Source organism: Phalacrocorax carbo, chromosome 2, assembly GCF_963921805.1.
Source record: "Phalacrocorax carbo chromosome 2, bPhaCar2.1, whole genome shotgun sequence".
Lineage (NCBI taxonomy): Eukaryota > Metazoa > Chordata > Aves > Suliformes > Phalacrocoracidae > Phalacrocorax > Phalacrocorax carbo.
Window position 1 is genome coordinate 121,567,773 of NC_087514.1, and position 23,583 is coordinate 121,591,355.

The following is a 23,583-nucleotide window of genomic DNA, read 5'->3' on the forward strand; positions in this document are numbered from 1 at the left end:
CGCTGAGGCGAGGTCTCCGCTGAGGTCCCGCTGAGGTCTCGCTGTGTGTCTGCGGTTTTTTGGCGGGAGGGGGAGGGGAAACTTTGTGCTTTCTCACAAATCACAATTGTTGTGTGAAGCTTTCTCACCCAGGACAATGGTGAGCTGAGGTCAAGCTCTGAGGTTCAGCCCCTAATTTTGGGTCCAGGTGTTCATTTTTACTTAATTTCTCCTCCAGAGTAAAGCTGTGAAACCTCCTCACAGGTTTTCATTGTGGGTTTTAAAATGCTGTGGGGTTGGGTCTTTTGTGTTTTGGGGTTTTTTTCAGCACTTGAAAAACATTCACCTGTAGACCGATTCTAAACGCCAATGTTTTTGCATCTCTTTCTGGTGATAGTGTGAAGAAAGATATTTATGGTGCTTGCTTATCTACCCTATGAACAAACAGGTTAGTAGCTAAAATAAGTGGGTTTCATGTTTCAAGTAACTCGGGAAAAGGAATTTCAACATGAAATCATAGAATCGTTTTTGTTGGAAAAGACCTTTAAGATCATCAAGTCCAACAGTTAAAGTGGGAGAAGCCTTGGGGTCGCCGCTCCCCAGACCCCAGTGTGACTCAAACAACACAACCTTCTGATCTGGAGTCAGCCGTGCTGGTGTTGTGCTGTGAGGCACACTGCCATTCATACAGGTGTGTATTTAACCTAATTAAACTCAAAATGTTGGTGACATGAAGAAGTTTAGTCCATTTTCCTTTGCAGGCAGGTATTCTTTTTGCTTGAAGTAAGGTGTCGAAAATGATCCTTCCAATATACTCCTGTGTGGCCCAGTGTACTTAATTGGGTGTGGAAAATACATATGTATGCTGACTCTTGCTTCAGGTTGATGATGTTTTAATAATGGAATGCAACTGCTTTCAGATACTTCATTAACATCATCTTTTATTTGGCTTTTTGCCAACAAGTGTGCAATACTAGCTAGAGTTACTTAGGTTACAGCTCTCTCTAAACTGAAGTGAATGAACTCCTCTCTGGTATCTCTACAGATTTCAGTGAATGGGCAAGCATGACTGTATCACCTGGTATGTGTGTGAGACTTAGATGAGTGTAGCTAAAAGTAAATACAGCCCTGTGCTTCCAATCCCGTTATGTGAAATCTTGCAGCATCTTGGACAATTCAGATAGCAAAGATGTCAACTGTGTGATGAGTTCAAGCGGGCATGGAGTGTCAGGTGTCCTTCTGAAACAGAGACTGTTACTTAAATCAGGATTTACAGATTATTCTCTGATTAAATTGTCCTGATTCCCAATGGGACTAGATTGTCTTAAGAAATGCTCCCTCTCCTAATATGCTCCCCGTCAAAAAAGATTTTTGAAAGAAGAAATCTCTGATGAAGGCAAATCCCAGTACCAGGGAAGCACATGAGAAATTCAACAAACCAAGATTTCAATTTCCCCTTTACAGACAGATGCAGCAGAAAATATTTCAGCAGTCATCACAGGTGTTCTTAAGTGTTGATAGTATAATAGTGGTCATCGCTTTGCTCTTCAGTAATGCATTAGTTCTTCAGAAAGCCATTAGCCCTGAGTGTTTTTTTCTTTGATAGTGAATTCTTTTTTCCAGTGCTGAACATCAGTGCTTTGATCTAGGAGTGACTGGTATATATTAGCTTGCAAGCAGATAGTTCTCTTTCAGCCACTTCACAATTATAGATAACTCCATGTACAATTGAAAGCTAAAGATTTTTTTTTTCTCCCCTGAACGACAAGTGTTTTATCCAGATGGTTATTCATAAATATCTAGTTTACACAGGTTAGTCACAGGTTACAGTGAGAATTCGTTTAGGTGTTAACATATTTTCTAATAGTAAAAATAAGATTTCATTCTATCATTTATGCATTGTGTACGTGATGTTTGAATGCCTCAGGATACTAAAGCAATGGACAGCAGTAAATAAATCATCAATGTGGCTGGTAATTTTCTCTTAAAACTGGCTGATGATTAAGATAGTAAAGCTATTACCAAGCCAAGAAAATAAAATATTGGAAGAGTAGCTTGGCAGTGAACTGCCAAGGAGCCCATATGGATTAGAAAATGGGGTTAATGAGTGTAAAAAATGACTTTCTGGAAGTGAGATGTGTCAGGCTGAAATGAAGAGTTTCCAAAAGCCAATCTGTGTTAGATTTCACAACAGAAATCAAGACAAAGAAGGAAAGCAGCAATGGGCAAAGCTCAGAGTGAAGCTAGTCCCAGAACAAAACAAATAACTTGCTTCTCTTTTGAATGTGAACACAGATGTTGGCCCATGGGTGCACAGGCTGAAGAACCCATGGGGTTTAGAATATGGGAACTGTCAAGAAGCATTTGTTCTGTCTTCTCCCTCAGCCTTCTGGCTCTGGTTGGAGCTAAGGAGAAGACTGTGTGTTGCAGGTACAATGGGGCTGACCCAGCGTGCTGTGGTTGTGGACTGCAGACCACCCTCTAGCTCCTGTCCTCAGCACAGATTGGCACTGGCAATTGCTGAAACAGCAGGGCAGCCACTGGTATACTCCACCGTTAATACGGAGGAATTAGGAGAAGGGAGTCAGGATAGATCACTCCAGGCTACTTGATATTTCTATGCTAAAACAACTGGTTTCTGAAAATGAGAAGGGCAGGAAAGTTCTCATTTTTGTGTTCCTCTGACACTTCTAAGCTTGCCATCTCCTGCCAGCCACCTCTTTCCTCCTCAAGCCCTGTGGAGCCTAAGAATTTTTGATGTGCAGATTGTCATTACTTGGAGGTACTGAAGGACCTTTTAGGGCGAAGAGCTGTCTGGCTGGGGACTTGCAAAAACAAAGGATGGACAGAAATCATAGGAAATCAAAAATACATTTGAATTCTAGGAAACCTTTCTAGGAGGTATGAAAATATAAACAGCCTTATCGTCAGCATGCATGTTTCCTGTCACCTTTGGGTTTGTCTAACATAACTATGTTAGATTTACTTAGATTTAGTAACTTTTCATCGCAAGATCTGAGAGTTAAACCATATATTTTATATTTTATGTGTACTGCAAAGTGATAATAATAGGCTCTGCATTAATATGCACACACACATGCACACAAACATACTTCATGAACATATCAGCAGTTAGAAGAAAGAGCCCTACTTTAATGTTCGTAAACCCTCCTTTGTTTTTTGCTGAAGCAGCCTGTGTCTATTACAGACACCGACCTTGCATCTCTGGCAGAAACATCCAGCTGTACTTGGCAGCCACCAGCATCATGTCTACATGGCTATGGTTGTGTCTATGTTGTAGGCGTACATGGGATCGTTGAGTGTGCACTAGCCCCAGCCTGCCCACTGCTCTCATTTCCCAAGGCAATGGGAGATGGTGAGCATGCATCTACACGTAGACACTGTGGGAAATGAGCAGACTGGCACCTGAGGATGAAATCTGGCATCATTAGCATGACAATGTAGACAGACCCCTTCTAGACAATAAAAAGCTAGTGGTAGCAAAACACCAGGCAGTTCTTGAGGAGAACGCAGAATTTTCATGTGGCAGAATCTAGTTGATGGAATGAGTTTTTATGAGGAGACTCAACTGATTCAGGGCTTCAGGCCTTAAGACAGAATCGCTGAATCCTTTCACATTCCTTAATTGTTTCCCTTTATGTTGTTTCAGGATGCTCACCAGAACCCTAAGTGTTGTTGCCCAAGTATTCCTTCTTCTAAACATAGTTATTGTAATTGCTATTGCAGTGATTCAGATAAATCGGCAACAGGTCCTCTCCCCAGGGCTTAAGGTAAGTCTTAGAATACCTAAGGAAGGAGAACAATGTTTTGAACTGATATTTGATAATGTTCCTTTCTAAACTAATTTTTATGGGATGATCCAAATGAGATTACAGCCATAAGTTAATGTTTAATCACATCTTTGTCATGGGAAAACTGAGGCTGAGAGAAAAAGATAATTAGTCAAGATCAGAGAGCCAGGGGCAAAACAGGAAAAACATTCCTTGATTCCCTGTCTGTGATGCCTGTCACACAATGTCTTCTCCAAGACTGGAAGGCCAAATGAGGAGAATATGCCACTGCTTTTTATTTTTGTGAGAGATTGGAAGTAATTTCAAAATAATATTGAAGTGGGAAATACCTGGAGTTAAAATTCTGACCCCAAGCACAGCTAGGAAATTTATGTTGAAATCTTTGCAAACTGCTCCTGTGTTTCAAAAGTATTTGGGCCGTAACCATGCACTTTATGACCTACCACATGCTGGGACTTGCTAGATATTAACAGAAGCAAAGTAGATTCATGAGGAGGGGCAGAGCAAACTAGAAAAGACAAACAGAAATATCTGGAATTCAGGCTTTGCCTTGTGCTACAGGAGTATGTGTGCAGATTCTTCCAAGGAGAGATGTACACGGCTGAGGACGAAGCTGTAGAAATGAGCCTTCTAGAGAAGCTGTGCAGTCTGGCATTTTGAGTTCTCTGTTTTTTCCCACCATAACGACAAGGTATAAGCCTTGTCAGATCCTTCTTTGAAGTCTCTTCTACCTTTCCCTCCGTGTATTTATTTAACTGGATAGTTCACATACTGCAAGTGATAGGCTAATGTCTCATTACACTTCATGGGATTATAAACACCTTTGGCTTTGTCTGAATCATGTGGTGTTGTGTGAGTCAGACCATGGGATAAACTGTATTCTGATATCAGTTTTATGTGTTTGTGTGGTGTGGCAGGGTGTGTGTGCTGGGATCTTGCATGGGGACACAGTGACTCCAGTTTACTCTCTGTTGTGTCCCAAATCTCTGCTTGCAGCAGCCTTACATCCTGCCAGTTTTAATGCAAGGCAAGACTGAACTGCCGTGTAGGCTGAACCTACTGTCTAAAAGACAGCCTACACATCACTTGTGTTTGTCATTAATTCAGTTTTATATTCAGAATGATAAAATTGTCTGCCTTACTCTCTGAGCAAACGTTGGACTCGCCTGGACCATTTGGAGCTGGTTCAGGTGGGGAGGTCTGCATCCTGAATCACAATGGCTTCACGGCTGGTTCCGGAGGAAGACTGGCAGTTCCTCTGCTAAGTGCCTTGGCTTTGGATTTCTTTTTGGGCTGTAAGCCTGCCCATGCAGAAAATCCCAGCTGATATGGAGGATCCTATGTTTGACTCCTGAGATGCTGAGTAGTCCTCAGTGAATGATTAACACTCGCAAGAAGTAATTCTTCAGGAGCAGAGGGAGGGCCCTTGGTATGCCAATGTGAACCCTCCAGTATTTAGTTGATATGATGGAGCCTGGAAATGGTATTGACCTGAAGTTAGCAGTTTATTAAAATTAAATATGGCAATAACATGATGAAAACAGACTTACTCTTTGTAAATGGCTTTGTTCTTCTTCTTCTGGCTCTTCTCCATGAAACCAAAACAGCTACTGATGGATAACTAGAGTTTGTGTTATCTGTGGCATAATAGCTCTTTCGCAGGATGCACGTTGAGAGTGTTCAGGTTCATTCCTTTGTGGCATAAGAGATAAATTATCTGCTACGCTACTGATGCTTTGAAGTGTTGTTGCAAAATTAAATGCTTTGGTTCTGTGGTGGTTGGGTTATCTGAAGATTCAGCCAGTGATTTGTGAAGGAAGGACCTGTGCATGTGCATGAGGCTGAGGCACTGAAAAAACTCATGACCCATTGGCATACACTGTGAAGTCAGAAGAATGATGAAGAGAGCACAGACATCTTTAGTGACATAGTTCGTGAAGAAGTCCAGAATTGTAAATGATGCTAGCTCTGAACATAACGAACCTTTGTACCAACAAAAAAAGTTTCTGTTTGTGTACTGGTGTTTTGTGAGCCCTAAAGAGAAGAAACCCTCCCTTCATTATTGTGTTTCTTTAATTTGCCTTTCCAGGTGCTATAGTTTTCTACACCTAAATTTCGCATGTCTCTTTTGGCTCTCAGGAAGTGTTTTGCCTTGTTTGTTGATTAAAAGTAGTTCAAACCTATGTAGCTGAACTGAAGTGTGCTTCTAGCACAGATCCACTTTTGTGGCCTCCATCTTACCTGTAGCTGGTTTAGCTTGTTAGTTTCTTGCGGCAGTTTTCCAAAGTGATTGGAAGGCAGATAAGCCATCATAACTGTGGCTGCTTTAAGGGTTTGTGCATCTGTACATCCTCCTTTGGGAATGGTATTCAGGCTGAAAAGGTGATTAATCCTGGGACTTGTTCTTGCTTCCCTGTTGGGGTTACTGCTCTTCAGGATGTGCTTGTAAAGCCATTCGTACACACATCCCTTACTGTTTGGGCCACAACCACACTGGTTGAGTGAACAGCAGGAAACTGGCTCTGAAACAGTGCAGGCAGTTGTTGCTCACACAGGTTGCTGTGTGAGCAAGGGGTACCCCCTTGCAAGGGAAGGACAAACAGTTGATAGGGGAGAGGGTAGTTGTGTCTTTAGTCAGCCCAGCTGCAGCCAAAAAAAAACCAGATGTATGAGTGCACCTTTAGAGACACAAAAACTGGTTTATTGTTACCGTGCTTTTTATTTAGCTTCTGGTAAGCATGTACAGTAGTCATAGTATTCTGCCAGACCCAAGAAGCAAAGTGGTACATTTACTTCCGGCTGTAGGCAGCATGGTCACCTCTGTATTGGAGGTACCTTGAGCAACAGTAAACCCCCAAAATAAGCATCTTCCTAGAAACTAGAACTCTGAAGCTTTTCTGGGTTAATGTTGTCTCCCTGTCTTGTCTGACTAATCTTCTCCACTGAGTAGATGGTGCAGTTCTTGGGTATTAGGGAATCACCAGGCCTTTATCTCTCTCCACTGGTGCAGGAGTAGAGATGATGGAAATCCTCAGTGGGAAAGTTGAAGTAGAGGGGAAAGGAGGGCGAAAAAGTTGTTCTGTTCTTTAATAGTTGCTAGCCAGGTATAAGGGTTTGCTTGTGCTCTCAGCCCCCGCAGTGCATTTCATAACCGGAAGGCATTGCTTGTCCTTAAAGGGCAGACAAAGGTGATCTGACTTGCAACTTGGACAGAAATGTAATGTCACTGGGGAATTTTAATTCAACTAGTTTGTCTGAGGCAGCAGGCTTAGACAAGGCATGCAGAATTCTCTCACCCACTTGAAATGTCACATCCTCTGTCATTTCTGGTTTTTTAATTAAAGATCGATCTCAGTCCTAACACTGGGCACACTTCTGATCACCACTTCATGAGGCTGCATGGGCCAGTTTACACAGAGTGAACTCACACAAGTTCTGAGGAGCTTCAGGAGTCACCCTGAAGTGGGCCCAAGAGTTCTTTTCAAAAATGAGCATATCTCTTAAAGGAAGCAAGAGGCCATATAGGAAAAATAGGAGAATGAGGAGGAGGAAGAAAATAAAACTGTCAGTCACACATTGGTTCAGATAAGTGTAACATTACTGCTTGGGATGGAAATCTGTTACTTTCAGGAAGGAGGCTGGGAAATGCAAGGGAGGATGGAAGTAGGTCAAAAAAGCCCTACAGTTAGATGAGGTAAAAATACATCCATTATCTTCCAGCTCTTCTTGGGCATGATAGTTAGCTTTAAAAGTAGCCAAGTTAAAATCTTATGGTTGGCACTAGAAGCTGACTGAGACAAGATTTAATTATTAGCCCTTGAGCAGATTGACCATTACTGCATTATATGTCTCCAGAGTGCTCACCTCTCTTTCAAGGAGGGGGAATATGCTCAAACTGTCTTTGCTAAAGTAGTTACTTGAACGGAACCTGATGGTGTAGTGGTTTGATAGTGTCTATGCAGCCTTTCACCTTTTAGTTAATCAGGGTAAGTATCATCTAGATAAATATAAATGAAATTTTCATTATCTAACAGTCCCCCAGGAAGCAGACTAGACTGGTATTGCTGGTAGTTCCTTGGGGGCCAGGAGTCTGTAGGATTACAGTGGAAGCTGGGAACTAATGAGGTGTAGAAGCTGAATGGTTTGCCACCTGAAGCAGTGATCTTTCTCGATCAGACTTGAGGCTCCCCGGAGAGGCAGTGGGATGAAATTTATAGACCTGTTGAGGGGGCTCTTACTGCTTTGCAGCCAGATGGAGGCTCTCATTTTTCAGTATTGTCAAGCTCCTGGGCATCTGTGTTTTTAAAAAGGAAAAAGGTCGTCAGAGAAATGAACCCTACACTGTGATTCCTTCCAATTAGATGACTTTGGAAGAGGGGTGCAGCTAAACATACTTTCAGGGATCATAAAAAAGATAAGCAAAATGGCAGGTTCTTTCCCTTCATGCAGTTTGCCTTCCCAGTTGCTACAGTTTGCTGCTGCCATAAAAGATGGGAAAGGGGGAAAGGCTAGTCTGGTGAGCAGTGGAATGGGATGAAGAAACCTGTGCTCTAATCCCACAGACTCCAAGTGACCTGGGGCAAGTCACTTAAATATTACTCATTTATTTCATAAATAAACATGGGGTAATATTGATTCTCTTTCCCTCTTTTTTGTCTCACGCTCTGACATGGCCTGTTTTCAGTGGCAAACTCCCAGGTGGACTGCCTAAGCTGCTCAAAGGGAGAGGTTTATGTGACAATTAGAAAAGAACCAGACTTGTTACATCATTCTCACTGTGAACTATTATGTGATTTACCTCTTTGCTTGTAGCTTTATGGATCCTTGTGCATTCTTGAATCTAAAGCCTGGGCTTAGGTATCAAACCCTTCAGTGTCCAGGGAGTGTAGTTGGGATAATGGGAAATGAACTTGCTGCAAAATCAGGTCCTAACACAGTGTTATCTCTGTGTCAGTGTGGATTTTGAACGTGATGCTGAAAGGAGATGAGCGTTCTCCATCCCCGCTGAATTAATTATTGAAGATACGTAGTATGTTCTTTGTTTTGCAGCCAGATTCAGTCTGTGCTTGGCTGTTGGATTCATGCCTAAGCGCCTAACACTAGAATTAATCTCTATTATAAATATACTCTGCATGCATTTTCTAAAGTGTTTGATGGTGCAAAGAAGTACAGCTGCATATGGGTCTTTAAGCTGTCACCGTTTGTTTCTTGATCTAATGTATTTTTTTTTTTCTCCCCAGTATGGAATAGTCCTTGATGCTGGATCCTCTCGGACTACAGTCTATGTCTATGAATGGCCCGCAGAGAAAGAAAATGACACAGGAGTAGTAAGCCAAACCTTCAAGTGCAATGTGAAAGGTGAGCTCACAGGGAAGTTCCTTATTTCTTTCTAGCCTCCAAGAAGAGGTTATTTGGAAGCTTATACTCTTTTTTTTCCAATTTGTTCCCTTTTCAGTGCTGGGGAGAAAGAACTGTTCTCTAATCTGCAATGGAGAGAGGAAATCATAGCTAAACTTGATTTACTCCATTGCAGTGCATGCTTGGTGCAGACAGAATTGGATCTACAGAGAATCAGGCCCTGTAAATGTTTTGTCCGTGTGCCCTGAAATAATTTATTTTAAAAGGAAAGTATAAAATGTATTTAAAAATAGCTTAGAATAAAAAGTCTTTGAGAAGAATGGGCATCTAGCCCTTGTTAGTTATTAGCTATTAATTTTGATGGAGGCAAAAATGGATGTCAGCTATGCTATAGGAGTTTGACAAATTAGTTTTTAATTTCCAGAAGTCTTAGTGAGGTTTAAAAAAAAAAATCTCTGCTGTTTGAGTCAGGCTTCCTAGAGAAACAAGGCTTATGCAGTTCATCTGGAATTATTCTGTAATTACTTGGAAAGAGGCAACCAAGTGGAAATTATGGAAGGCATTCAGAAAGTGAACGAGAAGAGCTTCTCCATACTACAGAACTAGGAAGTGCCTAATAATATTATCAAGTAAGATAGTTGAATTGCAGAACTGTTTCTGACAGGATGTCATAGTTTTATCACATATGCAGGTCTGGCCTTTGGCTCAAGAAGACCTGCAGTTGTGCTCTGCTAGAAGGTGTCCCATGATGAGTACCACTGGCTACGTGTCTTGTCTTTTGTCTGAGGTTTTGTATTGATTCCCCTCAGAGAGGATGCTAGTTGCTCACACTCTGGTATGGTTAAATATATGTTAATAGCTCGTTGTGGATTCCTTCATGACAGGTTTTTAATCTATATTCAACTTTAGTGACATTTGATTAAGCTTGCAAAGATAATAAAATTCCACACATTTTATGAAGACAGGTGGCCAAGCAGGGGAGATAAATCTGTATTATTAAAGAATAACTAGTCCATAAGGGATTTCAGCAGGAAGCCAAACTTCATAAATTCTGCTACTGAGTTAAATGAGCTTTAGATTATCCTCTAAGATACTGACTTCAGCAGTACTGCTTTGTTTAGTGTACTGGTTTGGGTTTGCAAGTTAGGTAAGAGAAGGTGGGGCAACTCAGGAAGTCTCATGACAGATTTTGTTGATCTCTGATAACAACTGTGGCACTCAAAGAGAATTTTTCCCTCTCTTTGTCTCTCAGTCATGACCATGCAAAATCCTGCATCCCTCTTTCCGTCCGGAAATAGATGCTGGAGATGTAGCCATAGAGGTCCATAACTAGGAGATGAGCAGGAGGTAATGGTTTCTTAAGAGCACCGACATTTCTATCTTCAGTGTTAAATATATGTGTGGACCTTCTTAGCAATTTTAGAACAAGGAAAGGAAAGCAAGTGCAACGTGCACAGAAGTAATGCCCTGTCATGTGCCTGATGGCATGTCCTTACAGACTGCAGGAATGGTGGCCAGCCTGCCGAGGTGAGGGGTACACTCTGCTAGCTCATGTCTTGACTCATTAGGAATGTTGCCTTTAGGAATTCTGGTATGAAAACAATGCACAGAGAAACTGCATTATTCTTCTCCTCAAAAAATTACAGAGGAGTACTTATTGAATTTGTTTGAATTAGTTTAGATTTGGTGTAACTCTCATTCCTGTTATTTGAAGGCTTTGGAAATTTGGAAAGCTGTTGAATACTCAGTAGGTCATGCACCAGCCTAGACTTGGACCTCTATGACTTCAAGAGCTATTTGTGCGCATCTTGAAATTTCACCAGCAATTCCTTGCAAAAGCTTCTTTAGTTTATTCTCAGCTGAGAGCAGTGAGCTGTGGAGGTGTCCTGGTGTCCATGACAGTTGTGGCAAACCAGATTAGGAAGTCTTTGTCCTAGGCTGTAGCAGGAGGGATTTTCTATACTTCCACGGATCAGAAAAAATTTTACATCCATTAGACATGCTATTTTCTACAGCATCTGCCATGGGTAAACCTATTTTCCTCATGAATATAGCACTGCTGTCAGCGTGTTGTTATACTGTATATCTTACTGTAGGTGTGGTTCTATAGGTGTATATCTATACACACAGGAATACAGGCAAGCAGTCTGCAAGTATCTTCTCTGCCTCACACAGCTGAGACAGCAGCTACATTGCCTGTTCCATCAGCACTCCCAGTTTTCAGCCATCCTATCCTTGTTTGCAGTTACAGGAGGAAAGGGGTAAATCTTTCTTTTAACACCTGTTTGCTAATTGGGCTAATTTGTAGTTGGCAAAGCAGAATGAAATCAATCTACTTGTCCTCTTTCAGGCCCTGGTATTTCCAGCTATGAGAATAATCCTGGAGCTCTTGCCAAACCTTTTGATGACTGTCTGAATAAAGTCAAGGAGAGAATACCAGTTCATCTGCATAAAAACACTTCTGTTTATCTGGGGGCTACAGCTGGCATGAGACTACTGAGGTATGGCAGAAACTTGAACTCCTCTTTGTGCATACTAGCATAGCAGTCTGTGAAAACAGAATGTGAAAAGCATACTGGATGCATTTTTATCCATTAGAAATTGGCCATCTCAAAAGGAAATGGAGCCCAGCCAATTTAATTTAATTAACTTTTTTGATAGGAATAGCAGGGCTGTATAAAAATCTTGTGTTATGCCATATTGAAAAGAAATGCTTGCTTTATTCTGGAGAAGGCAAGAGTTTCATTTTCTCTTCCATATCTGTCTTAAAATTCAGTGTTATATAAACAGATAATGTTTGTGCATATCCGTGGGCAGAAAAGGCAGACTAAAGCTAGACACTGCAGAGTTTTCTGAGTATCAGTGTGGTGTAATATGGCTTTTGGGGTCTCTATGTGGTCTTACCCCTGGCACAGACTGGCTTTTTATGTTTGTTCTGTGGCTAAACAGAGTGGGAAGAAAGGCTCCAGGACTGTTTTAACCAGCAGCTGTCATATAAGCACTCAATTCAGCAAAAATAAAGGTGTATATGTAAGAAACAAAACACCCATCAACTTGTTTGATAAAGAGTGAAGCTTGACCGTAGTGGGGGAGATGCTTGCTGAAACAATGCTGGATACTTGGCTGTTCCCTATCATAAGATTCCCCTTTAGGGAAACAGTGCCTATTTTTATTAGGTGATTGTAGGAGTTTTCTTGAATTGCTAGTCCGTGAACAATACACGTGAAATTGCCTTTCCAGATGCTCAGTGTCTCGTGTTTTGTGAATTGCTTAGGTTGCAAAATGAAACGGCAGCCAATGAAGTCCTTGCAAGCATTCAAAACTACTTCAGAACACAACCTTTTGAATTTAGGGGTGCGCAAATCATAACTGGGCCAGAGGAAGGGGTGTATGGATGGATAACAGCCAACTATTTAATGGGCAATTTCTTAGAGGTGTGTGGAAAAAACTGCATGTTTTTCTTTTCACTGTTTCTTTCTTATAAATGAGAAGTGCAAGAGGACATGCCTGTTAAAATGTCATAGCTATAAGTTCCATTTTGGACTGAAATATATTACAGGGTCTTTTTGGGGCAGTAATAGAACAAAGCAAACATAAACCAAAGAATATGATGTTACAGGAATGTGATATGGCAAAGGTAAAATTGGTGATCCACAAAACAGGGCTCTTCCCTAAAAGACATCAGATGCCTTACCCAGAAACAGAAGTTGCATTGCTCTTAAGTGCATTGATGTGCTAAGTGTGACAGGTGTCGATTGTCTTGACAGTGGTGCCAGCTAAAGATGTTTTCTTCTGCTTTTCTGTGACTCCCTCAGGTGGTCGCTGTCCCTGCAGCTCTACTGGTGAAGGATCTGCACAGCTTAAGGGACTCCAAATTGTTTGGCGTTGTTGGCTCACTTGTCTTAAGCAGAGAAGATTGTTTGAAGCAGTGAAGGTGGTTAAGTTGATGTGGCCGAATGTGCCTCAGCCGAGCCAGAAATCACCCATATACAGTTCATTCCAAAACTGCTGAAAAGCTGCAGGCTACGAGCAGCGGGCTGTGATACCAGCTGTCTTGTGCAGACAAAGTGATACCAAAATAAAGATAATTATGCTGTCCTTGAACTCAGGATAGGGTCAAGCAGGAGCCTTATAGCATAGAGGGAGACAAATGTGTTGGAAGATCCCTTTTTCTTTATAGATATTCAGTATAATTTAATTCCCAGTAAAAGCGGTACCAAGATGATTGGCAGCTGCTCATCTGCATATGTGGCAGCAGCGTGCTGCCCTTAGCATTGACTGCGCTCCTTCCAGATAGTCTCGCTAGGTTGAAAGAAATTTCAACCAAACCCCTGAGCTGTCCTGGTTGAATGGTTCCTCTTAGATCATGGCAATCAGTAAGCAGGAATTAGTTGCTGATGTTTTGAGTGATAGCTCGTGGTGAATGTGTTGTTGACTCTTGCAAAGTTAAGAAAAATATGTTCTCATTGTGTGCATTTCATGCAAGAAAATTGATGTAGTGAACTTTGGGGTGGTGTCAGCCTTCTACCACATGAATTTTAATAATCCAAATACCAAATTCCATGTGGCAGATTCCTAAGGAGTACTGAAGGGACTGCAACGTGCTGTGAAGCCAGTTTAGTATAGAGAGTTGTGTGAAGACCTACGTGTGGAATATCACTAGCAGGAGAGAGAAATTTTCACCATTCAGTGACAGTGGGCCAAGAGTCAAATTCTACTAGGGCCTGCTAATGGGAATCTTTCACTGTAGAATTTTCTTGTGAGTATATTTGCTAGCCCATAAAGTTTCTTTTCCCTTCTTGTCTAAACATTCATCTCATCCTGCTCAGTAAATAGTACTACAGTAAATATTGAGATGGATAATCATGCCAAATCTATATTCTGCATTGTGACAGTGTAGATCAACTACAGAATTTGGGGGATGTTTTGGACAATAGGGAAAAATGCCAGCTGAATGGATCAGATTTATTGCCACTGCAGTTTCAGTGAAGGAAATGTGCAGATTAGGTGTCCTTGTTCTTTTGACTTTGATGGAGCTTTCATTTGACTTTTCTGTGTTTTTTTGCTCTTTTTCTGTGTGATCTCTTAATATTCTATTCCTTTCATAATTCTGCTTGCCTTGAAAAAAGCAAATCTTCATACTATTTCCATCCAGACCTATCAAGATCTCATGGATATCTGGACTTCAATTCCCTGCATTCTTGTATAGATATTGATCTGGCTAGCCCTGTGCTTTGATCATTGTGCTGTCCTCTGAGCTGAAAGCCACGCTGTATTCCTTTTTCCATCTTTCAAGATCATTTTACTCTGTGAAAGTACATCCCTCTTAAGTAAAAAACATCTGCATGTTTTCCTCAGAGCTAAGATTTTTTTGAAAGGGTTCAGGACAAAGAGGAGGGAGAAGTCTCATAAATTTAAGTAAAGAGTTGAAAAGCTTGAAGGCAGAACAAGCAGATGATATTTCTAATCAGCCTTGTTTTTATTTTCACATGTAGAGAAACCTTTGGAGAACATGGGTCCGTCCTTACAGAAAAGACACTATGGGTGCACTGGACCTTGGAGGAGCTTCCACTCAAATTTCATTTGTCCCAGAGGACTCTCAGGAGAACTTCAATAGCACCTTGCAAGTGAAGTTGTATGGTTACAACTACAATGTCTACACTCACAGCTTCCAGTGCTACGGGAGAGATGAAGCTGAGAAAAGGCTTCTAGCATTGCTGCTCCAGGTCTGTTTAAGACCCTTTGCTATGTTGCTCTTGCAGGTGTCCAGCAATTGAGCAGGTTCTTAGACTTGTGTTTCCTACCCTTTGGTAAAGTCTGGAGACCCCAATAAGAGCTCTGGTGTGCTTAGTTGTGAACAAACACACTTAGATTTCATACGGAGCTCTTCACACTTGTTAAAAATTGGTGAGAGTTTTGTACCGTTTGACAAAAAGGCCCAACTAGTCCTGTGTTTTGCTGATCTTGCCAATGACTTTTTGAGAAAGGAGTTTCTATGAATTACAATGATCAGCTATGTTGTACTGATCAGCTGTGACAGAGAACAAAAACACATGCATATGTGGTTTAAAAAGATTCCTGTAGTTAATGTCAAATTAGGTCTTTCCTGCTTTTGAGTAGCCTTTATTTTTTGGGTTTGTTTGTTTCAGAAATCAAACACCAGTTCCAATGTGGATAATCCATGTTACCCTCAGAGTTATAATACTACATTAGCGATGAAGTACTTCTCTGGCAGGCTTTGTACACAGTCTCTGAGACCAGCAAATTACTACCCGGACCAGCTTGTGAACTTCCATGGAACAGGAGACCCAGGTCTGTGCCAGGAGATGGTTTCTTTATTGTTTAACATCACTGCCTGCAGAGACAGAGAGGACTGTCCATTTAAAGGAATACATCAGCCAAAAGTTAAAGGGAATTTTGTGGTAGGTTTGCAAACACAGCATTTCTTTTTGAGCTTGCTTGCTTTTGATTTCTGTAGTTCTGAAAGTAACAGGCCTGTCATCTACTCCTTTTCTATAGGCTTTCTCAGGATTCTACTATACAATTAATGCTTTGAATTTATCTGAGCACTTTTCCCTAGCTGACTTCAATTCAAGTATGTGGTTTTTCTGTTCACAGAGCTGGGCACAGGTAAGTGGGTTGTTTGGTTTTGGTTTTTCTTATTTTTTTCCTTTTGTATCTGTAAAAGGCAGATATAAAAAGAATATGGACTGAAGAAGTATTCAGAACTTTTCAGAAGGTCTGTATCAACCTCAACATTTGTTTTCCCACTGTGTTCAAGCCACGTAGTATTTCTAGCATGCTTAAAACTTGGACTAGGTTTTGAAATTTCATTTCAGTGTTAACCATGCTGTAAAGATGACATGGAAAATTTAGGAACCAGAACACCATCAATCTTCTATGTGCAGTTTTATGTTTGTTTTCATTTTTTACCACATAAGCCAAATAATTGTAAAGGACATTCTTTTTCTAAATATCCATATGTAGTTGTCCAAAAGTTTACTTGGTGTTTCTGAAAAATGCTAATAAATTCTAATTAGAATCCAAAGTATTCTCTAGTTATAAAACCCAAAAGCATTTGTTTTTCATCACTTACATGTTTTAAAAAAGCCTTTTCCTTTCAGCTCCAGTTTATGCTGCCTAAAGTCGAAGAAATATATGCTAGATCCTACTGTTTTTCAGCCAATTTCATTTATTACTTGCTTGTACATGGTTACAACTTTGATGCAGAAACCTGGCCGCAGATACATTTTCAAAAGGAGGTGAGTAATAATAACTTCCTCTTACTGTTATTTTAATCCAAATAATTTTAGAAGGAGATGGAAGATGCAGCAGCCTACAAAAATGTAACAGTCGTAAACAGCTTTTGTAAATGACTTGCTTAAGACAAAGCCACTTTTCAAGCCTCAGTAGCAATTCCAGCCTGGTTCCAGGAGTTGCAGCATTACCTGGAGATGCTGCTTAGATTCTCTTAAAAGAGCTTTAAGAAAGGATCAGATAATTGTGTTTTAAACCTTGCCCCAGTTTGTTGAAGTAGTGGCTTGCTCTAGGCAGTGACCTGCCTGAAGCACCACCCCTGTCAAGGTCAGTTTGAGCTAACCCTGCTGAGCTGGACAGGAGAACTCCTGCTTTCCTGTCTGCTGGCCAAGCCTTGGGGGAACAGGCAGAGCTGGTTTGTTGTCAGTGAGTGGTGATGAAGCAACTAGGGCAGTTTTCATTCTCAGCTGGCACATTCATCTGTGCCATAATCTGGTTCTCTGGAATATGAATGTATATCGATGAGGTATTGGCTTTCAGTTGGCAGAGAGAGAAGGCTTACAATGTTTGTGTAATAGCTGCATTTCTCTCTTCCCTGACCTCAATTTTTCTCTTAAAAAAACAGAGTACTTAGAATGGATATATACAAGTTTGTTCCAAAGCTTCTGCTAAGAAATCTTTGCTTCCAAATCAGAAGACATGGCCACTATTTAAGCTTGGCTGTTACATCAAGAAGTGTGATCCCCACAGCGCTCTGGGACTTCATCCTTTCCTCTCTGCTACTGTACAGAGCCTTATTCTGAAACCTTGTCCCAGACTGTCTCTTCATCTCTGTACAGTTTGGAAATGCTTCAGCACTTGCACGCAAACTCAGCAAAAGAATAGGCTGTAGGTCTTAATGGTGTATTCTTAAAAGCAGGGTATGCTGGCAAGCTGTGAATGAGAAATCGTAAGCAATGTTTTCTGAACTGTCATATCGATTGCCGGTGCACTAAGGAATCAACTAGGATTTTCTTGCCTTATTTTGTCCTCTGGTGGATGACCATTAGCAGCTCTGGAGGAGTGTCCAGAGTTTAGCCCTTCTGCCAGGAAATTAGCACAGAGCTTACTTTGAGATCTTAATCTGGAACTGGTGGGGGGGGTGGGTTTGTCTTGATATTTAAATATATCCTGTATTGTCTCCAGCAGACAGGAGCAGCCAAACACAGCAACATTTTTTCTGTATTTAGCCAAGACTATAAAAATACTGAGCAAAATAAAAACCCAAAAGGCTTATTTGAAATTAACACCTTTGTTACCTAGATTTTACACTAATCATGAAACTCCAAAAGGAAAAACTATGTTCTCTTAATCAGATCTGCCCTTACTAAAATAATAAGATCTAATGTTAACTGATCATCTAAACTACACCAGAGATAACAGCACAGTGTCTCCAAGAGTGCAGGGTGGGGTTTTTGCCTATGCTAGGAGTATATTTCCTTTTGATTAGTGAACACAACCAATGAAAAGAACAATAACCTGATGCTAAGATCTGGCCGAGATCTAGAGCTAGATGATTTGCAAAAGTTCTAAACCCTATAATGAGAGTTCTTCCTTTCTCCCAGCAATGAAAACCCACCTTGATCCATCTTATCTCTTTGCTCACCTGTCATATTCCAGTTCCTGTTGCTGTTGCTTTCTTTTTATCAGTTAAAAAAAAAAAAGGTATTAGGATATACACAACTACAAAAAGGACCAAATATTGTAGGCCCTTATGGTCTCCTACAACCAGTAGCTGACTTCTTAAAACTGTTCACTAAAGACAAATAATTTATTAAAGTTCATCCCTCAACTTCATCATGATGCTTTTTATACAAGAATAACCAAAGAGGTTTGGATTCTCAAATTTGCTTTCCCAAAATTAAGCAAACTACTTACAGGCAGCCATTCAGGCAAGCTCATCTCTGTAGTTGCAGAGTGAGGTGACCTGTAATGAAGATGGAAAGCCCAATGAGTCTGGGAGAGCTGGCTGGTTGTAGAAGAACACAACTTCAGCTTTGTCTGTTCTGTAGTATACCCTAGAACTACCTGGAGTGATCTGAAGGTGGTGCAGGCCCTTTGGAAAAGAAAGCAACCTATGCTAGAGAGCAAACCAAATACATATCTTGTAGCTGGCCCTCTAGGCTAGCCCTTGTTTAATGAGTTCCAGCGATTTCTCTTGGAATTCCCCTGCCCCATGTCTTGTCTCCCCCCCCCTTATTTTTTCACTCTGTTTAACAATAGATTTATTTTTTTTAAGTTGTGGTTTGATTTGTAGGAGGCAGGGATGTGTACTTATGTACTTTATATAAATAGTCAAACCATTATTGGAGCCTGGGCGCGTGGGAGGAGGACAACGGACATTCTGTCTTCACCCTTTGATCCTGTGCTTATCAGGATGATGATTTAATGAAAAAGACCTGAAAGGTGGAAAATTGATAAACTCTGTTGCTTAAATTAGAAGTGGGGAAAGACAGCAAAGCAGGAGGACCATGGTGCAAATACAAACATACCCTCTTTGCTTTTGTTTCACTTGTTCCTAAGTAATTTTCCACTTGTGTTTATTTCTTAAGTGGAAGAGCCTAGTGCTGGTTCACTTGCAGGCGCAAAAACAACCAGGGAACAAAAGATGATAGAGTTCCTGCTTTGGGGACTTTAGCCTGGCCTCCTCTTTGTCCACGTTGGTGGGACTCTGTGGGGTTTTTTGTTTGCTTGAACTAAAAAACATGCTAGGATTTAGCTAAGATGAGGACCTCTACTGGTTCTACGGTAACTATGCAGTTACTTTGACTGAGCACCTCAGATATGCTGATTTTTTTTTAAGTGTATTTCTTGCACAGAAAATCCCACAGAAAATCTCAGGCTGTCTGCATATATTCCACACATCCTTGTACCCATCCATCCAATACTTTTTTAGCCCAGTGACCAATTATATTAGCATCCTCTGGAACTACAGAAAAGAAAAAGGTAATTTAAAATGGTTCTGTATCTTCTTTTGTACTCCACTAAAGTTTTCTCCTTGCTAACTTAAAGGGCAGCTGCTGGCATCAGCAGCTCATGAGCTTTTGGGACCTTTTTTCTTTGATTGAAAAGCCCGTGGGAATAGGACTCTTCTGGTTTTATTTCAGGTCGGTAACAGCAGTATAGCGTGGTCACTTGGTTACATGTTAAGCCTCACGAACATGATTCCAGCAGAAGGCAAGCTGATCCGATTACCTCTGAAACCTTCTTTGTTTGCTGGGCTCCTCGTCTTCTTCACAGCCACGTCACTGTTGTGTCTTGTCTTCCTTGTTTACTTGTGCGTTGCATCACGTAATCAGAAGAACATCAGTCACGTTGAACATGTATTTATTCCAGAATGAATGAACTTTACTGAAGACAAACCAAAAAGTTTATAGTGCTATTAAGTTAAGCAGGACTTTGTTTTTTAAAAATGGAGGGCAAAACAAAGACAGGCAAGAAGATTTCAGGACCAGAAGCATAGAGAAGAGACACAAAGGATATCTGATATGGTGGATTGGAGTGCTTTTGAAATATTTTGATAATTGTTTCCCTAAACCTAGTTTGTCCAGTGTGCAGCAGAGGAAACATGGGCAGATATGTCAGTTTGCTTGATAGGGGATTAATAGCCTTTTCCTGCCAGGTATGTATTATTTTTATGTTCATTAACTCTGCGCTAACTGGTAAACTCAAGTGATGATGGATTTAATCATGGCAGTGGTTGTTTAAGATAAAATTAAACAAGTCAGTAGGAAATGTAGGAGGTGGGAACATGGTATCTGTTCTTGTGTGCAGCACCAACACTAAAAGCCTCCAAGTAATCTGATTTCTGAAATTGGAACAAGCATTGGGTCATAACAGGATCTGAAAGGGACAGTTGCGGTAGAATTGTATTTATTGCTGTTCCAAACTGATCGATCCTGCCACAAGAAGATATAATAAACTGCCAACACCTCTCAGGACTTTCAAGTCTGTCTTAAAACTGAGCTGTATCTTTTGGTACCATGGAGATCTCAGAATGCCTCTGCTACAGTACATACAATTTGGTTTGAAGGTGGAACAAAATGCTTTCATGCTTTAGTAACTGAACCTAAATTTAAATGTCTTAAAGCTACCTCCAGAAGCCACTAGAGTTTTCAGTGTCCTTTTCTCTTTCACAGAAATCCTTTTCTGAGGTTCTCATACTGAAACCCTGTCCTGTATTCCCCATATATTGTTGATCCCAGACAGTTGCAGTCAGTACTGACTTGTCATGTACATATTATTTCAGCTGCCTGGATAGAGTCTCAGGCCTGGGACCTTCTGAAGCATGAACATGTTAAGCCCTTCATTCAAGGCCAAGAGGAATAGGAGCCAGTCTGCGGGCCAGCAGAACGCCCTTTCTGTAGCAGGTTGGGGAACACATTGCTGGAGCTGCAGTCATGGCTGTCGTGCCATGACTGATCAGCCTTTCCACTGTCCTGGCTTCAGTGTGCCTTCAGCAGCACTGGGACCTGCCTAGCAGATGCTTCTGTCAAACGCATTAACTCCAGAGCACTCCTGGAAGTGCTGCTGCCTTCATGCTCCAAAGAGCTGACCTCCTTGAAAGACCAGGCATTCCTCACCAAACCTCTCATTCCCTTAAATCATAAGACTACAATTTTACCCACTGGTCCAGGAGTTCTTCATGGTCAGTGCCCTTTTTACCTGCCTGTCTTTTCTATAGCTTTGGTCTTTTTCAGCTGGCTTCTGAAATAACCCTTGAAAAAGCCTCCTGCCACATCATCGGCCATCTCTTCCCTTTGTATACTGTTAATTCCTCTTCATAGTGCTGTAACATGGCCTATGAAGCTGTAAGGGTAATACATCTGAAGGGCCTTAGAGTTAGCAGAAAGAAGGGATTGTTGTGCTTCTCAGGACCAGTGAGAGGAGAAAAGAGCACCTCTGCTTCACTTTCCCCCCAGCCCCTTCTACCATTTCCTTTCACCCAGACTCAGTACCTACATGGAGCTCCATGTGTCCCCAGATGTTTTACAAATAGCTGCTGCTGATCACTTTAATACATTCCTCCCTCCATCTTCTCAGGATTGCTTCCCTCTGTGTGTAGTTTCCCTTGCTTGCATCTTTCCACTCTGAAGGGGTGGATACTCATTTCACACATGGAGCTTTTCAGCGTGATACAACAAAATCTAAAAGGGAGATTACCATATTCGACATCTACTGCTAAGAAGCTAAAGCCTGTAAGGCTGCGTGAGTAGCAGTTTCCACACAGGTGTGTTGCATGTAACAGATCTGCTTGTTGATGCATACACGCAAAAGTCAAGTTAACACTGGATTATGAATTCCAGTGTGTTTTATATCCCATCTTCATCTATTCCCCATATTGATTAGGTTGTGAGATAGATAGATAGATAGATAGATAGATAGATAGATAGATAGATAGATAGATAGATAGATAGATAGATAGATAGATAGATAGAAAGAACAGTGGCCAGTATTTTTACCCATGAATAATATTTTCAGTGTCTGTCTTTTTCTATATCACCAACTTACTTTCGGGTTTGGTTTTGGGGTTTTGTTTCCTTTTGTTATTCACAGGCTCATAGATTATTTGAAAGGAACAGAATATCTTTTGAAATGCAAAAAAGAAAAAAAAAAAAGTGATTTTCCAAGAGGATCGGCAGCGAGGGCTTTGTCCCTCCTCTGTTGGTATACTACTCTGTCCTGTCAGTCTTAGCAGAGTAGCAGTACTTAAAGTAAGGCAGAAGGTACTACAAGATGATGAAGTGTTCTGTGGCACCCAAGTTACAGCTGATAAAATACAAAATTTACTTCAGAACGCATGGACGTTACAGAGGATGGCATGAGCTAAAAGCCTTATCTATTTTGTGTGATTGATCTGGAACTGCAGTTAAGGGTTTTTAAAAAAAAAAAGACAGATGACACCATTAAAACGTTTTCTCCAACTGCTAAATTTCTGCTGAAAATTATGTTCTGGGATATTTACTAGCCCTACAAAACCTTTGCTTTGCTTTGTTTGTGAATGGTGGGGCCATTCAGATGAGGTTTTGCACAAATGGAACATGCTTGGAAGTTAGTAACCTTGGAGTTGGCAGCTCAAGACCAAGTAAATCTGTTCAAAACTTGTTTGGACTTCCAGACATACTTGGATAGAGCCAGTATCTGTTCAAAGCATGCCTTCCCTCTCAGTTCTATCGGGCAAAGCTGGAGCTGCTGAACTTCCCGCCAGGCGGCTGCACCGCCATAGCTTACGGCTGCTCCCAAGCCAGCACTGCGGCTGCAGTTCAGTATTACAGTGAAAAACACCCCATGGCTCGGACATGCAGCCAGCTTGGCTACCCCTGGCTGTCGTGGGTGCTTCTGGAGGGGAGATGAGGCAGTGGGGATGGTAGTGGCTTCGGTAACCGTAGCCAAATCCTCCCCCAAGTGTGAGCCAACCAGATCAATGGGTGCGACGTCCTGTCATCGAGAACTCACCACGTCTCTGGGAGAGCCATTGAAGTTAACAGCATTTGGGAGCATGTACAAACTACAGGTTATTTATTTCTTTATACTCTTTACTGCCTGCTTATGACGATCAATAAAATTAAGAAATGAAGTTGTGAAAAGTTAAGCTAAGTGTACTTCCCCCCCCCTCCCCTAATACCAATATTTTCATCCCGGTAGGCAAGCTATTTGTATCAGAGAGGCAGGAAATCTCTGAAATGCTTTACTGGGGGGTGGAAATATGCACACTGCAAAAAAGATCCTGTGAGATTCTGGAGTGGACAGTGCATGTTATCCCCTGAATCCATATTCTCAGCAAGGAATCCCTGGTGGTTATAACCAAGCCATTCTTCCTATTTTTTAAAATATATAGATATATATATAACACACCAACATATATAAACAACTTCTACTTTTAAACACTTAACATTTCAGTCAGGGACACCAACACTTTCTAGGGCTTCTTTCAGGTTCACCACCATAACGTAGATCTGAAAGCTTGTGTGCCAGAGGAGCACCAATTCCCAGTTATCAAAGACAGTGGATCGAGATAGAGACTGGTGTTGGGCATCGGGAATAAGGGCAGCAATATGTAATATGAAAAACTCCACCTATGGAGAAGCAGCAAGAAATTATTCCAGGAGAAGAAAGCGATGAGAAATGAAATGCACAT

The 23,583-nt window shown here is 41.2% G+C and overlaps 1 protein-coding gene across 11 annotated transcripts in view; it reads left to right on the forward strand.

The window, feature by feature from the left end:
* The window catches only part of ENTPD3 (ectonucleoside triphosphate diphosphohydrolase 3), a 47,034-nt gene extending 24,657 nt beyond the window's left edge, over window positions 1-22,377 (forward strand). For 5 of the 11 annotated variants that reach the window (XM_064444185.1, XM_064444184.1, XM_064444188.1 and 2 more), the window contains 11 exons: window positions 377-427; window positions 520-670; window positions 3,650-3,770; window positions 9,032-9,149; window positions 11,500-11,650; window positions 12,424-12,583; window positions 14,645-14,875; window positions 15,299-15,571; window positions 15,669-15,779; window positions 16,274-16,411; window positions 19,553-22,377. In XM_064444185.1, the coding sequence (XP_064300255.1) occupies window positions 3,651-3,770; window positions 9,032-9,149; window positions 11,500-11,650; window positions 12,424-12,583; window positions 14,645-14,875; window positions 15,299-15,571; window positions 15,669-15,779; window positions 16,274-16,411; window positions 19,553-19,786 (1,536 nt within the window). In that variant the 5' untranslated portion in view covers window positions 377-427; window positions 520-670; window position 3,650 and the 3' untranslated portion in view covers window positions 19,787-22,377. Of the gene's footprint in view, window positions 1-376; window positions 428-519; window positions 671-3,649; window positions 3,771-9,031; window positions 9,150-10,401; window positions 10,677-11,499; window positions 11,651-12,423; window positions 12,584-14,644; window positions 14,876-15,298; window positions 15,572-15,668; window positions 15,780-16,273; window positions 16,412-19,552 lie in introns of all 11 variants that reach the window. The other 6 variants (XM_064444189.1, XM_064444190.1, XR_010371683.1 and 3 more) reach the window with 5 other exon arrangements.
* The last annotated feature ends 1,206 nt before the right edge of the window (window positions 22,378-23,583 follow it).